Source organism: Syngnathus leptorhynchus, chromosome 2 (genome assembly GCF_054491065.1).
Source record: "Syngnathus leptorhynchus isolate UIUO chromosome 2, UIUO_Slep, whole genome shotgun sequence".
Taxonomy (NCBI): Eukaryota; Metazoa; Chordata; class Actinopteri; order Syngnathiformes; family Syngnathidae; genus Syngnathus; species Syngnathus leptorhynchus.
Window position 1 is genome coordinate 10,522,538 of NC_141196.1, and position 15,743 is coordinate 10,538,280.

The window sequence follows — 15,743 nt, forward strand, 5'->3', positions numbered from 1 at the left end:
TACTTGAGTGGTGGTTTAGTTGAAGCTCGCAACTCACATTTTGTCTCACAAAGTTAAAAAAAAAAAAAAAGATTGCCTGTAGCTTGAAAAATGTTTAAATTCCACAACCATACACACTGGTAATGTGTTCTGGTGCCTTTTTGTCAGTGGGAAAAGAAAGTGTTGCCATGGCAATGCGGCAGGGGTGTATTTACTTTGACGAGAGCTGACTTTCCTCCGTGATTGGAAAGAGTCTGACTTATTGGAAATTCCAAAGCACAACCAGCAGACACCAGGGAGCGTCATTACTTATTAAATCTCCCCAGTGACCGGAGGAGACGCTGGAGTGAAATGAGGAGAAAAACCAACTTCATGGCGCCTTTTTTTTTTTTTTTCTTAATCATCCCCACTTCAGACTTTGAATCAAGTTAAATCTAGATAGAACCAGAAACACCCAGAGTAAAAGTGCATGGTGGCCAGATGAGTTACACTTTACATTCCACTGAATTATGTAATCAGTGTCTGTTCAGGACAAAAATGTAGAATGTTGTTCCACATTACAAACATTTTTGTTGCACTTAGTATATTTTGGGAGACTGGAACAGATTAATGGCATTTCCATTTATTTCAAAGGGGAAAGATGATTTGAGATATTAAAGTAAATAATAAAAAGTAAAGTAAATCCGTACATGGATTATGATTTTGGAAAGTTTTACAACCATAAAATGTATGTGTTTATATGTAAATGTGGACATTTTTGTGACATTTTAGCACCCAAAAATGCAGCGCTGTGTAATTCCGTGGAAACTCTGTGATGGTTTAGTGTCGAAAGACTTTCACTTGACGTGCACTGTTGTTACGCCATATACGTGGCACACTCACGTGATGACCAGCGAGGTGGAGAAGAGCAGCGTTCCCAGCAGGCCTCGTCGACAGTCGGCGTTCTTCCTCTGCCGCTGGTGCATCTCGCCGCCGCAGTTGTCGCAGCAGCGGCACAGGCAGAAGAAGAGGCCCACCGCAGGCACCAGGACGGTAAACAGGACACCCACCGCCGCACATACCAGGAATCCCACCTCGTAGTAGAGCGCCTGGGGGAGTCAAGGAGTAGCCATTGAGTTGTGTACAAGAAGAGTGGTTCACCACCATCCAGGTTTAGGATTATTTGTTGGAATGGTTTAGCACCGATTGTTGTTGTGCAAATACGGACGTTGTATATCTCTTTAGCACCAAACAAAACATAGCCATACAGTAAATACGTGCGCACATATGGATATTTTAAATTGTTTATCACCGTGTGTTTGTATACAAGTGGAAACATTCTGAAATGGTTTCGCACCAGAAAATGCATATCCAAACGTGCACATCTACAGGTGTGGACATTTTGGAACGGTTTAGCACCGGAATATGCATCCCCATATGTGCTTATATACCAGTATGGACATTTCAGGATGGTTTATCATCTGAAAACAAATATCGGTTTGTGTTTGAGTGCATGTGGGGAAAGAAAGGAGAGATGATGCAGAAAAGCTAGAGGCCACCAGAGAATGCTTTGATGAATTAATCAAATGACATCTCTATTGTGTGTACAAATGGGATTAGCGTACACAGTGAGAAATTTGCTGAACCTGTAAGAAAGCAGTAATAATGTACCATTCTGCGGTGTTATTAAATATGATCAATGCCATGCAAAGCGCATTATTTTCGGCGCACGCCTCGCAGATCAATGCATGCACGTATCCCTGTGGTGCTGCCGGATCACTAACGAAGGCAGCAAGACAGAATTTTTGATGAAAGGATGAACTTCCATCTGAGCAACTGCAGAGAAAGTTGGACTTAAATATAAGGCTAAAAAAAGAATTAAATAAAATAAAACCCATCAAATTTATGGAATGGATTGTATTGTAAATCATCATACCAAATCAGAATTTTCCACTCACTGTCTCATCTTGTCATCATAGCAACAAACATTTTGCCCCCTTCGTAGCTTACAGCTTATACTATTTTTGGACGATCGCTTTGTTTTGGCGAGAGCCCGAAGGAAGAATGTGACCTTCTGCAAAGATGAGGTGGCGGCGTGTCGTTTTAGTTAAGATTTTAAAAATCACCAAAACAGCCGCGAGTACGTCCTCGGGCGGGAAGAAGGTTCCAGCTTCGTGCTTGAAGCGAACTCATGCGAAATCTGATGACACTTTGTTACAATTTGAAATTGTTTACCTCCATAAAAAGCATTTTTACAGATTTTGTTATGCATAAATGAGGATAGTTAAGAATGGTTTATTGGTACAAAATGCCAGTAGGTCTGCACATTGCTGCAGTGGTTTAGCACCAGAAAAGTGCAAACCCAGAAAGAGTGATGTGAAGATGACCAGAAATGCAGATCCATAAGTATTATTTCTGTGTAAGTATTTTTGGAATGGTTTACAACAGAAATCCATGCCCAGAATGTTTCTGCGCAAGTGTAGATATTTCCGATGATTGATTCAATGATTTTGCACATATTTGGACATTTTTATTCTCATATAATATATGCATTTGTGCATAAACGTGTTGACATTTCTGGAATTTCACAAATCAATATTTTGACATATTAATGTGCAAAGTTGGATGTTTTGGAATGGATTAGCACATGCCATGCACGTTTGCCATCCAAATTATTATTGCATTATAGAACGCTTCAGAATCAGAGAATTCAAATCCAATTGTTTTTTTAGACGGGTGTCGTACATATTTGGATGGTTTAGCACAATTGTTTAATGTTACATACGTAGTAGTTTGATTTAAAATGTCAAAAACATGAAATGAGTGACATCAACTTTGTGTTAGTCAATCATTTATAAATTAAACATATTTCCTTTTTACACATACGAGTGCCTGTGCAGTTAATACACGCAGTTAAACACGCATTACAATATTCCCTCAAAAAAAGTGATTCCATTACATTTGAATCGATAAAAGAATATATCACTCGGTGTATGATGTTAAGAAGATGTAAAAGAGGCATTCAATTATTTGCTTAAAGGGATGAAAAGCATTTCTTCATTTTATGGATAACAATGTAAAACAAAGGAAGTGCTTCTCCACGAGGGGAATAGTGAAGTTTGTTTTGAGCTTTAAATTTTACCTGCAGGCTCAGCACTATGTTCTCTGGCTGAAGGAGATATCAGATGGTTTCACGAGAAGAAGAAGAAGATGCATGCAGAAGACAAAGAATTAAAGCACAAGCGTCAAAGAAAGAGCAGGCGCAAACACAAACAACAATACCAACCCAAAGAGGAAATTATAAAAAGAAGAGAAATATGGCTTGCGTGCAGGGAAACAAATTTTGGGGAATTTCTTTGACGCACTGCGGGGAAAAATTGGCATGTGGATCAAGTTTGTTTACGCCTATCTACTCACCTTTTGATATTCAGTCTGAAGGGCTCCAAACTTGTCCTTGGCCAGTCTGATAAGAAGATCTGCAGGACATTATGGAAAGAGATTGGTCATACAGAGTGAGTCAGAGGCCTTTGCTTGATTCGAAATGTCCAACCACGTAGAATAATGTCAATGTTTTCACATAAACATAAATATGCATCTCTGATACATAACCATTACAAAATGTCCCACCTTATACATAAATGAAATAACATGACCCAATAATACATTTCTGGTGCCAGACTATTTAAAAATGTCTTTCACATACAGTTAACAGACAGATTTTCTGGTGCTTAATGCACACATGGCAATGTTTGGGAAAGGTCAGTGTGTCCTATTGTATGTGGCAGTTTTTGTGCAACTTTGTATGGCAACTTTGTATGGCTTTTGTCAGTGTCTATTGTCGACTTGAGGCCAGGTGTAAAATGATCGTCCTTTGGGAAGGGAAGGGAAAAAAAAAGGGAATCTTTGAGCCTTTTGTGTGATTGCGGGTTTCCCCTACAATGACAAAACAATACCAGTGTTATCTAACCTGCATCATGGAAAATCAACCAAATAGGCAAGAGGCAAAGTCAACCCAGGGAAGGCGAGGCAGCATTATTTCTACATTCACAAACCAAACAGCTAACAACATTCAGAAGCAAAGCGGAGAAAAGAGAAGTAGCTGCACAAAATTAGCAAAAGAATAGATACTGACAAGATTAAAAGACTGTAGCTTTGTTTTTAGGGCTGTACTAATTTAAAAAAGCATAAATTAACCTAAGCAAACAATCAGAAAAACTTAGCTTTACAGTAACAAGAGTTAGTCTTCTTTGTATTTTTATTGATATTTCTAACCAATTAAAATGATTGAATAAACACATAAATGTACTTTCCCACTAGGATTTTATTCTGCGCGAAATAATGGAAAGGAAAGAAACACATTAACAACTCTTAAAATATTCCCATGTACATTTTAATATCACTAAATGGAGAAATATACAAACAAGACAACACAACCTTGTGTGCATAGAAGGATGAAGTGACTGAACCAAAAATTTCTCTAGCTTTCAAATACTGATGATAGTCATTTTAAAAAGATTTTCAACCAACAGTATATTCAGCTACTATTTTCTGATGATATTCGAAACCCTCAAACGAGCTCAGCTCAAACATAAAATTAGCATAGCGGCGCTCAAAGTGCTGAACATGGCTCTTCGGTGTTAGGACTGGGGCTTATCCTCTCGTCTTATGACTCGCTCGGCATTAGCCCCCATGAGCCAAAAGGCTGAAAGTGTACCAAAAAATAAATAAATCAAACAGGCAATTCAGACCGAGGGAAGAAAAAAAAATGTCAGTGAAATGAATGTTCTGGATGGCGGATGAAGAAAAGCCGAAGCAGGAGGTGAAACACGACATGAATGAATGGATGGATGGATGGATGGATGGATGTTCAAGGAAAAGTAAAAAAAAAAAAAAAAAGACCTAATCAAGTTGCTCTAAACGCCACCAGACTCTAATATCAGCCTGGCCGCTAAGCTCCGTGCTAACCGGCTTACGGAACAAAGTCAGGAGAAAATAAATATGGAATATGTAAGCCAGGCTGGGACACGCTGGCACGCCGCTAAACTTCATTCAGCCTTGCGTGGCTTGTAGGACGACAAAGCAAAAAAAAAAAATGCTGGGGGATTTTGGCTGCGATGTTATCTCTGCGAATTTGATGTTTGGAATCACAATCCACGTAGAATTGGACTGTGGGAAAGGAAGGCCGCTCTGCATAAACCGGCAAGTTTGCTGATGCTCTCATTTTTTTTTCCAATCCCAGAGAAACTTTCGAAAAGCACAGACTTGAGGCTCTAAAGGCCACCAGATTCGAATATCAGCCTGCTCGCTCCCCCAGAACACGAGTTCAAAGGCAGGGGATGAGATGTGGATGGATCTGTGACAAAAGTGGGACCAAACGTTAGGTTGGAAACAGAATACCAGTCTCTTTAGTTCGATGGTCAACGTTTAGGTGTTTCCATCCATCCATCCATCATCTGTACTGCTTTGTCCCCACGGGGGTCGCGGGCGTGCCGGAGCCTATCCCAGCCGTCATCGAGCAGCAGGCGGGGGACACCCTGAACCGGTTGCCAGCCAATCGCAGGGCACACAGAGACGAACAACCATCCGCACTCGCACTCACACCTAGGGGCAATTTGGAGTGCTCAATCGGCCTACCGAGCATGTTTTTGGGATGTGGGAGGAAACCGGAGTGCCCGGAGAAAACCCAGGCTCGGGGAGCACATGCAAACTCCACACAGGGAGGGGAATCGAACCCGCAGCCTCCTAACTGTGAGGCGGACGTGCTACCCAGTGCACCACCACTAAATTTATGATCAAATTGAGGTACTCAACTTTCATTTTTATATTGTTGGTGTGAGATGTGGGTCCTCAAGTAGATAGGCCGTTTGTGGCAAGCCTACTTGGAAGTTGGAGACCATACTAAAAAAAGCACATTATAGACATTATATAACAGCATATAAGTACGAGTGGTAGCAGTATTTGGTATTGATATCAGTGTTAATACGCGTACTGGTATTGGACTGAAAAAAAGTGGTATCAAAGTTTCCTAATCAATGATTACTTCAATAATAATGAAACATCTTTCAATAATGGCCGAAATATGAGCGAAATGCTCAATTCTGAGTCATTAGACAATGGCCTCAACTAAGCAAAACAATATGAAGCAACAATTTGCCACTCTGCCACCAATACAAAGAATAGCGCGTGTTTCAATATTCCTCCTCTGCTTCATGAGCACTGCAAAATAAACACCTCCGCACAAAGTCACAACTGTTACCATAGAATCTGTTACTATGGAGAGACATTCTGCCTTTTACACAACACAAGTTTTTTCCTACCTAGCCACGTGGGGTGCAATGGGACAGATAACCCACAGTCCGTCTGTATGTCGATTTTTGCGCCACGGTTTTCAATACACCTATTTGTGCGTACAAAAAAAAAAAAAGTTCTATCAAAATTTTGCTTTATTTTGCTTTTTAACAGGACTTCTTCAAATCTGGGATTAATTTAACGAATGATTTCAACACTTTGAACCCCACCTTCTTACCCTCACCCAACCATAACCCTAGCTTGACAACCTAAATTTAATTTGAAACCCTAGTTTGAGACCCTAACCCTAGTTTGAAACCTTAACATGAGTTTGAAACCCCTCTACAAAACCCAAACTTAAGTTGAAAACCATACTTAGAAACCCTGACCCTAGTTTGAAAAGCTGGCTTTAGTTTCAAAGCCTACTACAAAGCTGAACCAATAACGGCAACGCTAAACCCTAACCCTAGTTTGAAACCCTAACTTCAATTTGAAACCTTAACATTAGTTTTATACTCTTCTATGAAATCCAAACCCAAGTTTAAAACCATACTTCAAACCCCTAACGCTAGTTTGAAATGCTGGCTTTAGTTTGAAACCTTCAAGCCCCAGTTTAAAACCTTACTTAAAAACCACAACCATAGACTAAAAAAACGGACTTTGGTTTGACACCATATTAAGAAATTTAACCAATAACCCTCAAATTTAAACCCTAACCCAATGGCTGCACGCACCCGCCTTCAGTTACAGCAAGCAATGCGAGCGCGTGAGTGCTGACCCGAGCGACATGACCTCGCAGAAGATGACGGGCTTTTTTACCAGCTCAGACAGGCACATCCACATACATGTAAATGCATGCGTATAAAATACCAAAATACCGCGGTCCATAAAGCCATATTGTCGCGTGCACGGCGGACCAAATGGTTCAATATTTTGCCGTGGACTCTCGCACCCCGAGCATTTAGCATATTCACCAGATGCGCCCTGCCTCCCGTGTAATAGTCAAAAAAATGTGCTCAATTGCGCAGCTGCTAGTGCGCTCGGCTGACCGCATGAGCATCTGGGAAGGAGGGGGGGGAAAAAAAAAAAAAAAAAAGAAAACGGTGGCATGTTTGCGCCATGACAGCCTTCCCCCTCGAGTGGGAATCACATTGATGGGCGCCGCGCGTGTACGCACTGCACACACACACACGAAGACGAGCTGCCGTCCCGTCAACTAAGCTCAAGCGGGACACTGGCTGTGACATGGGTGCGAGGTGACACATCGTAGTAGCTGCGAGTCACTACTTGCTATGATGCAACGTTACAAACCAATGCAACGTTGAATGAACCCATACGCCTCAATGCAGGGCTACGCTACCGTACAAACAAACCCAAGATGACGTTAAAGAAGTTGAAAGTTGATGAACGGTGTCAGAAGTGGGATCATTAGTGGTGAGGTAGGTCATCCATGGAGCTTCCAGTTGTCCAAGCTGGTGACCTGGCTCTCAGGCATCATTGTTAGAGGTTACGCATTTTTTGAACCCAAAATGTGGGTTGGGGTTTTACAGAATCCAATAGGATTATAAATTATTTGTTCAGTTCAACATTCTTGGCCTCGATTGAAGTTTCTTGGACCACGTGATTGACTCGTTCAAAGAGGAAGCGTTTTTGGTGACGGAGATGAGTCAGGCCGTTTATCGTCCACTAGTGAAGAGAAGGCGCTGCGCTCGCCAACCAAGCGGAACAAAGGAAGCAGGAACGCATGACTTGCTATCTACGCTCGCCTCGGCCGCCTTGCTTCTCCTCCGATGACCCGAATACAGCCCCCCAGCCAACAGCGATGAAACAATCCTCGGCAGCACCCGGAGGAAGGGTCCGATCTTTCTGCCATTTTGAATGCATCCGTTAATTGAGTCGTCCCTTTGCTAGCTTTCCTATTTGTGACGTCGTGATCAAGCTTCTTTCTGTTGTGGTTGCTCCAATGGCCTTTTTTCTGCTACTAGGCCCCAACCAATGGCAATTTATTCAAACTGATGTCGAATCCCATGTTTGGCAGAATAGAATTGCAACAACTGATAAATTGTCCGAATAATTTGAAAACATATAAGAGAGAAAATAATTTATTTTTTGGGGGGGCCTTTTAAGTTTACAACAATAAAGCTGTGAGTTACATCCAGATAATTTTACTGGTCAAAGGCTGTTGTATTAGCATTGTACCCTGACTGATAATGATGCAATACCATTTCATGGTCATTATAAGATACTGATATCGTAACATATACTGCGTCTTTCTCGATGATTTTACAATATCTACGTTGTGGCAGGCAAACACAAAACGTGATGTTAAGCAGCATTTAATTCACTGCTGGATCGTGTGAACCGCCAAAATAGCCTTTAGTGATAGAACATTGTTCCTAGAGAAATGCATCCCAATCCGGGATTAAACTCTCATGGACGGGCTCATGTTTAGAGCAACCACAAAATGCAGTGAAACTGACTGAAAAACAAGTATGCTTAGCTCTGTTTTTCAACCTTATTGAGCCTACGTCTCATATTTTACAACATACAAAAAAAGGTTCAACCACACAAATAAGTATACGGTGTTCTCAAATTTACAGAAATTGTTGTTATGACTACATGGTGTGTTGCTGCTCTGCGTGTGTTGAAATATCGGTCGTTTGAAGGTTTATGGTTACTGTAAAAATAATTCCCATTTGCCAACCGATGGCTTTTTACATTATATCTTAACATTGAGATGGCATAGTGGACTTTCGTTTCATGAAATCTTATGTTTTGGTTCAATATACTGGTTTTAAATGTACTATGACAAATTGTCTTTTGTTTTTTGTCTATTGTGAGAGTCTGAAAACAGGTGCAAAGGAATGCTTTTAAAAACGTTTTTTAAAATAAATTTAAATGTGGTCAAACAAGTTAAAATGTGCTCAGAAATGTACGGTGGTGGTGGTGGTGGTGGGGATCTATGAGTTTACGATTAATATTATGCAATACTAAAAGATTTGTTATCGTCCGGCACCAAGAACATTCACAACCAGTAATGAATTTTCATGACCGTCAAGTTTTATTTGGCCTTGTTTCTTTTGGATTATATTGATTAGTCAACAACTAGGAGAATAGTTGAACAACAATCACGGTAAATTCGAAAATACATTCGTATTATCAACATCATAGTAAAAAATTCTGTTCATTTTCCCTGACTAAAACCAAAGTGTTTTCATTGTCAGTCAATTCTAGTCGTGAATGTTTGAATTCTAGTATTTCGACAACACATCTCGACACAGTATGTCAATTATTGATATGACTGCACTAAATTGAGGGTTTACACCAAAAGTTACAACACTGTGTCGAGACACGGCAGGAAGCCGTAATCAGACGGCCGAAAAGGTCGGAACCCCCTGTTGCCTTAACGGCTTGGCGCTCCGGCACCGCTTGTTTTGACTGATTGTGCCTCACCGTGGGAGTTTGTCTGAGAGAATGCAGATAGAAATGTCAACGCTCCCTTGTCTGATTGCTGCAAGCTGCTCATCTCTGTTCCGTGAAAAGGTCGCTTTGCGTTTGCTATTTGGAGTAAAAAGATAGCTTTGGTCGCCATATGGCCAGTGCAGGAATATCACAATGTTGAAGAAAGTCACATTTGTGACTATTAAATATATTTGTAGTCTAGAACAATAGTAATACAAATCAGATTGGAAAACCTTTAGGAAAAAAAAAACCAAATTCTCCAAAATGTCTGTATGAATTGTGAACATCATAGTCACAAAAGACACGCTGTTGATGCATTCTAGGCTTCAGGGCAGCCAACCATTCAAACATAATTTCCTAATAAAGTCAACACCAGCCTGCTTTCCTACTCTTCCCTTCAGGGTTAAGTGAGCATCGTTTGCCATAGGAAAGCGAAGAAAAAAACATTTGTTAATGAATTATTGTTTAACGACTTGAAATAACTAGAGCGTGTCGCTCAAAGGCGAATCAACTACTGACAAACTACTTGGACCGTCTTTGATGGTGTTGTATCGATACTTTACTATAATCAAATAGTGATATCAATATTTTACAAAAAGATACTGATTGACCGCACTAACAATAACATCAGATACAGTATATCAGTACTAGGGCTCCATAGATGTGGATTTTTTTTTTTTTAGAATGAACCATATTCCAATATTTGGCAGAATAAAATTCCAATTCCAGATGAATCATACAATCAATAAAAAAAATACAATGAATAAAATAAGTGTCAGTACGCAAACCGCACGTTTACGTATCAATACTAATCGATTGATATTGCATCTTAAGGGATACTCAAACAATACAGCATAAAGCGATACCGATAGGTGACGCCGGTATATCATAGAGCCTTCGAGATAACTATACGCATCGATATCAGTGCTTCAAAGATCTAGGCTGATCTGGAGTCAGATCATGTGCAGGAATGATTGAGCTGCTTCCTGATGATGGTTGACAGGACAGCCTGAGGTAACGTGGAGACGGATGAAGGCACCACTGAATATTTGGGCTTAGTCACTCATACACACTCACAATGGAACAGTGGGCACACTATTCAATGACTCAAGCAGCAAACAACAACAAGTCCCACTCGTACATGACATGAGTGGTCATTTGTAAAACAAAACCACAAGCAGCCATTGTATGCAGCCACACAGTGTTGAGTGGCATCCCGCGGTTGCGTGCCCCATTAGCAAGCACATGGATTTTTCAAAACACAAACCAGGAAATGCTTTTATTTATTTATTTATTTATTTATTTATTTATTTATTTATTTATTTATTTATTATTATTATTATTATTATTTTTTTTTTTGAAGGATGATTATTTCAAATCAAGACACATATGGAGATACTTTTTTAAACACAAAAAATATGGTGATACTGTGTTTAAATTCACAATGTTGATATTTAATGCAGTTGTATCAATACTGTAACCTGAGAGATAACGATATGGTACATATTGATAGCTAATGACGGCGTATGTTAATTCAATAATTTGTCCAGCAATACCCCGAAAGATAAAAATACATGACAAGACTAATAAAATCCTAGTGCATTGATACTATTCTCTGAGACATTACAATACAAATCTATATCAAATACTAGTGTATTGATACTGTCTTCTGAAAGCTAATAGATGACACATAATGATAAGGCTACTTTCCCCTTAAAACTAACTATAATATGAATATACTTTATCAAGCTGGTGTATTGATACAGTACCCTGGAGGATAACAACAATACAATATATCGAATATTGATATTATGATAGCAATATTTGAAAATATGACAATACTGTCACGGGAGAGACGATGATAAGATACATTGTGACATTGGAGTTACTGACATGATCAATACACAGTATGATAATTTGTCATGATTATATCTTGAGATAACAATTTGCTACAAAATCAATAGCCAAATATGATAGAGCTAATGATAAATGATTGATAACTAATGCCAATGTACAGATAGGAGACGTGGAAATACATTATGACATCTTTTGGTTACCTCATATGTGATATGATGTGAGCATCCAAATACTGTATTAGAAAAGTCTATCATTCTAATATTATGTGCGTACTTTCGATCACAGCGTGTGTGTGTGTGTGTGTGTGTGTGTGTGTGTGTGTGTGTGTAGCACTTGCATGGAATGAAGACTTTAAACAGCATATGGTGCAAGGCATTATGAGATTTAGCCAGTTAACAAGGTGACTCACCGAGCTGCTAATCTGCAAAATGTCCTGTAGATTTAGACAAGGAGGGCATCTTTGTACATCCCCAGACCCCCATTAAACACAAACACACACACACTTTCAGCACGATTAAACACATACACATGAAGTGTGTGTGTGTGTTTAATTGCATTAAGAGCAAACTAATAGCATCACAAAAAGAAAACATGTTACAATGAAGGGAGTGACATGCAAATGTTGGTGAACTGAAAAGTCAACTCAATGCTATTTATTTATACGGACAAGAGCTAACCCCTGTGCCAATGTGCCACTAGATCAGCTTTTTGTTTTCCTTGTCCTCCATGCATCATGTTGACTTAGCATTTGCAACAAGCATTTGTAATGAGCATCTCAAACAGAAAATGCCACATTTTACAGGGAGATTAGCACATAGCTTTTGTTGCTATGTTAGCATTGAGTCATGACGGACAGTCTAATTAACCCCGTGCACTACTCTGAGAGTGCGCTCCCCTCTTTAATTTTCAAAAACTTTTTAAACCAATCAGCTGTTTGTGTTTTAACTCTTTCTACCTGTAGTGCATTGTACGTGTCCCCAGTTGGACCGCCTACGTTTTGGTGCACTGTGAATAACCAAATGGCATTTTAACATTGTTCTGAGTGAAGCAGTGCACTCTGAGCGTATTTCTAAAAATGCATTGTTATTTTAGAATTATCAGTTACTCAAGCTTGTCACACAAAGCTAACGTTTGTTGTTAACGGCCATAAGAAAAGTATGCCACATGGTTCAGTGGTCACAGTGTTGGATATTTCTAAATGCACTATTTGATGAAACATTGAATTTGTTAGATTCTATTCATTCAATTCAATTCATGTTAGACATGTTAGATTAGCTTAGCATTAGTAACTAAGGTGCATCCATTCACCATGTTAGTTTAACATCATCACGGGTAACTAAACCTGTGAAAATTACAAAAAGGTGCAAAAAAAATCAATTAAGAGAGTTAAGACAATTAAATACATTAGAGCTAATCCTTTGTTTCACCATGTTAGCCTAGCATTACCAGCTTATCTAATTATGTTTATTGAAGAAGAAAAAAACATGTATCACTAAACATACATTTCGGGGCTACTAAAAACAAATAAAAGTAGGCATGTTGACAGTGCAGGTGTTATCTAGTTCTGTTAAAAAAATTTTTTTAACCTGTTTATTAGTTTAGAGTGTAAATGTTTATTATTAAAAAATGTAATAGCTAATGTTAATCTAACATGGGAGTTAGAGGCCAACAACTGCTGACACATTAGTGCTGTTTTTATATAAAAGAAGAGTTGTGATTTATAGTCAGTAACATAACCTATGGAGGTTAACAAATGAAAACGTTGATATGTCGAGACATTAAAGCAGGGGTTTATTAATTTCTGTTTAAAAAAAAAACAAAAAACATGGCACTGGTAGGATGGCATGGCAAACAGACAAAGTATAAGACAATGTGTCGAAGTAGCTTTACCTTTTTTAAAGCAAAAAAGTGGCGAAATTCAGACAAAAATTAGGAAAAAGCTGATGGACTGAGGCATTAGAAAACAGGTCATATCTTTCAGTTTTTTAATTTAATAAACTCACGCTAAAATAGCAAAGCAGAGGGTCTTGCAGTCATATTTGGCCAACGTGCCTCAATTTGCGCACACTTGCATTTTAAATATTAAATACGTTTACGTGATCTTTGGTCTCAATCCGTCACATCAAGTTCACTTCTAAAATAATTTTGTATTTAAAAATACTGCATAATGACAAAGTGTCTTGGTGCTTACCTTTCGGGAAGTCGTTGGGCTGGACCGCGCACAGGAAAGTGTGCACCATGTGAAACAGAATGCCGATGGGTCCTGGTTCGTAGTGGGCCACCGTCTCGTACACTCCGGCGGGCACATAGCCGAAGTCCAACTTGGCTGGCGGGGGTGGCAGCCTTCGTGGCTCCGGTTCTTGGAGCTCCCCGGAGCCCAGCAGCATGCAGAGAAGAACTAGAGTTCCGCTCTTAGCCATCGCGAGTCCGCTCGAAGGCAGCGTGGACCTTCCGGGTGGTGGCTCAGGTGGATGGGCTGAGATAAGAAAAGGTGTCCGGGTAGCAAGCGCCAGCTACCGGCAATTGGGCATCGTTGTTCCCCCCGATGTGGTCTGCGTCTCCACGCCGGGAAATCCTCTCTCCGCCGTCTTCGCTCCGCTACAAGTCCCCGACGAGCGCGCACTCGCAATGTGTGGCGCGCGCGCGCTACCGGCCTAGCAGCATCCGTGCGTGCGTCGCGGATGCGCGCGGCGACTGGAGGAAAGGGCACCACCTGTTGAAAAGAAAGGACACTGCACTAAATTTTTATTTGTCGAATACTTAGAACCGATTCTATCCATCCATCCATCCATCCATCCATCCATCCATCCATCCATCCATCCATCCATCCATCCATCCATCCATCCATCTGTCCGCTTGTTCCCACGGGGTCGTGATCGTGCTGGAGCCTATCCCAGTAGAAGAAAAGCACTGATTTATTTGTTGAATTTACCTTGGAAAAAAGATATACGTATATGAAAATGAATATATATATATATATATATATATATATATATATATATATATATATATATATATATATATATATATATATATATATATATATATATATATATATATAATAAAATATATAAAATATATATATAAAAATAATATATATATATATATATATATATATATAGGATATAGGATATAGGATAGGATATATATTTCCTATTTGTTATATATATATATAACATATATATATATATATATATATATATATATATATATAATAAAAACAAATACAAAAAACTATTTAAAATTACACTGTATTCATTTTTCTGTAGTTCATTCATATAAAGGAAAAAAAAAAACATAAATGGATTTTTATTGCTCTACTCACATTGACAAAAAGATTGAATAGTACTTAAGTGTGAAACGTTATCAAAAACCTCACTTCCATTCATGTTTCTATGGTTCGTCAAGGGTATCCCGGCATAATTACAGCTCACACACAAATGCTGTACACCTTCCATAAAATGTCTGTGGAAGTTGAGATTGTATCACTTTGGAGGTTCCAGCGCATTTGACTGAAAGGACCTTGTCTTCAGGGGGCCCCTGACCTCCAGGGAGCAGACAATGATGTCATTGTGGCTCGTTCACAGGTATTGCATGTCTATAGCTTCGCCTTGGGCTTAGAGTGATGCTCACGAGGAACATGGGAAAGCAGAACTGAAAGTTGGTCATTAGCACAAAAACATACTCTGTGGAATACGGAAATGCTTTAAAACAGAACTGTCTAAAGTTCCGCATCGGGGTCATCTGCCGACTCAAGAATGTTTTTAATGGTCCGCTGAACATAGATATAGATATATAACAATACTATAGACCACTACCCGCATCAAACGTTGAAAGGTATGTATTTCTGTTGTAACAAAAGTTAAATATGATGAAATACAGGATCACTTTTGTAAAACGTGTTTTTTTTTTTTTTTAATAATAAAATGTATGGATGGATGAACAAAGACCTTTCTTTTTGACTCAGATGATGATGTGCCGATGTGTCAAACTGCCACAGTATAATGGACTGGATAGGAGGACTTTGTGAAAAAAAAAAAAATCTTCTAGCATCTGCAGCTTCCACAAGGACCCAATACCTATAAATAAGGCTGGGATCAGACTGATTCTGATACCTGGTCTCGGTACTTGCCCATCTCAACACGTTTGATTTGTCACCAATAAAGTAATGTAGATAC

At 39.3% G+C, this 15,743-nt stretch overlaps 1 protein-coding gene across 6 annotated transcripts in view; it reads right to left on the minus strand.

Annotated features, from left to right (window-relative positions):
* The window catches only part of prom1a (prominin 1a), a 35,923-nt gene extending 21,689 nt beyond the window's left edge, over positions 1–14,234 (minus strand). The window contains exons 1-4 of one of the 6 annotated variants that reach the window (XM_085905677.1): positions 13,757–14,233; positions 3,376–3,434; positions 3,101–3,127; positions 862–1,067 (exon numbers count right to left, since the gene is read on the minus strand). In XM_085905677.1, the coding sequence (XP_085761803.1) occupies positions 862–1,067; positions 3,101–3,127; positions 3,376–3,434; positions 13,757–13,985 (521 nt within the window). In that variant the 5' untranslated portion in view covers positions 13,986–14,233. Of the gene's footprint in view, positions 1–861; positions 1,068–3,100; positions 3,128–3,375; positions 3,435–13,756 lie in introns of all 6 variants that reach the window. The other 5 variants (XM_085905676.1, XM_085905674.1, XM_085905673.1 and 2 more) reach the window with 5 other exon arrangements.
* Between the last annotated feature and the right edge of the window lie 1,509 nt (positions 14,235–15,743).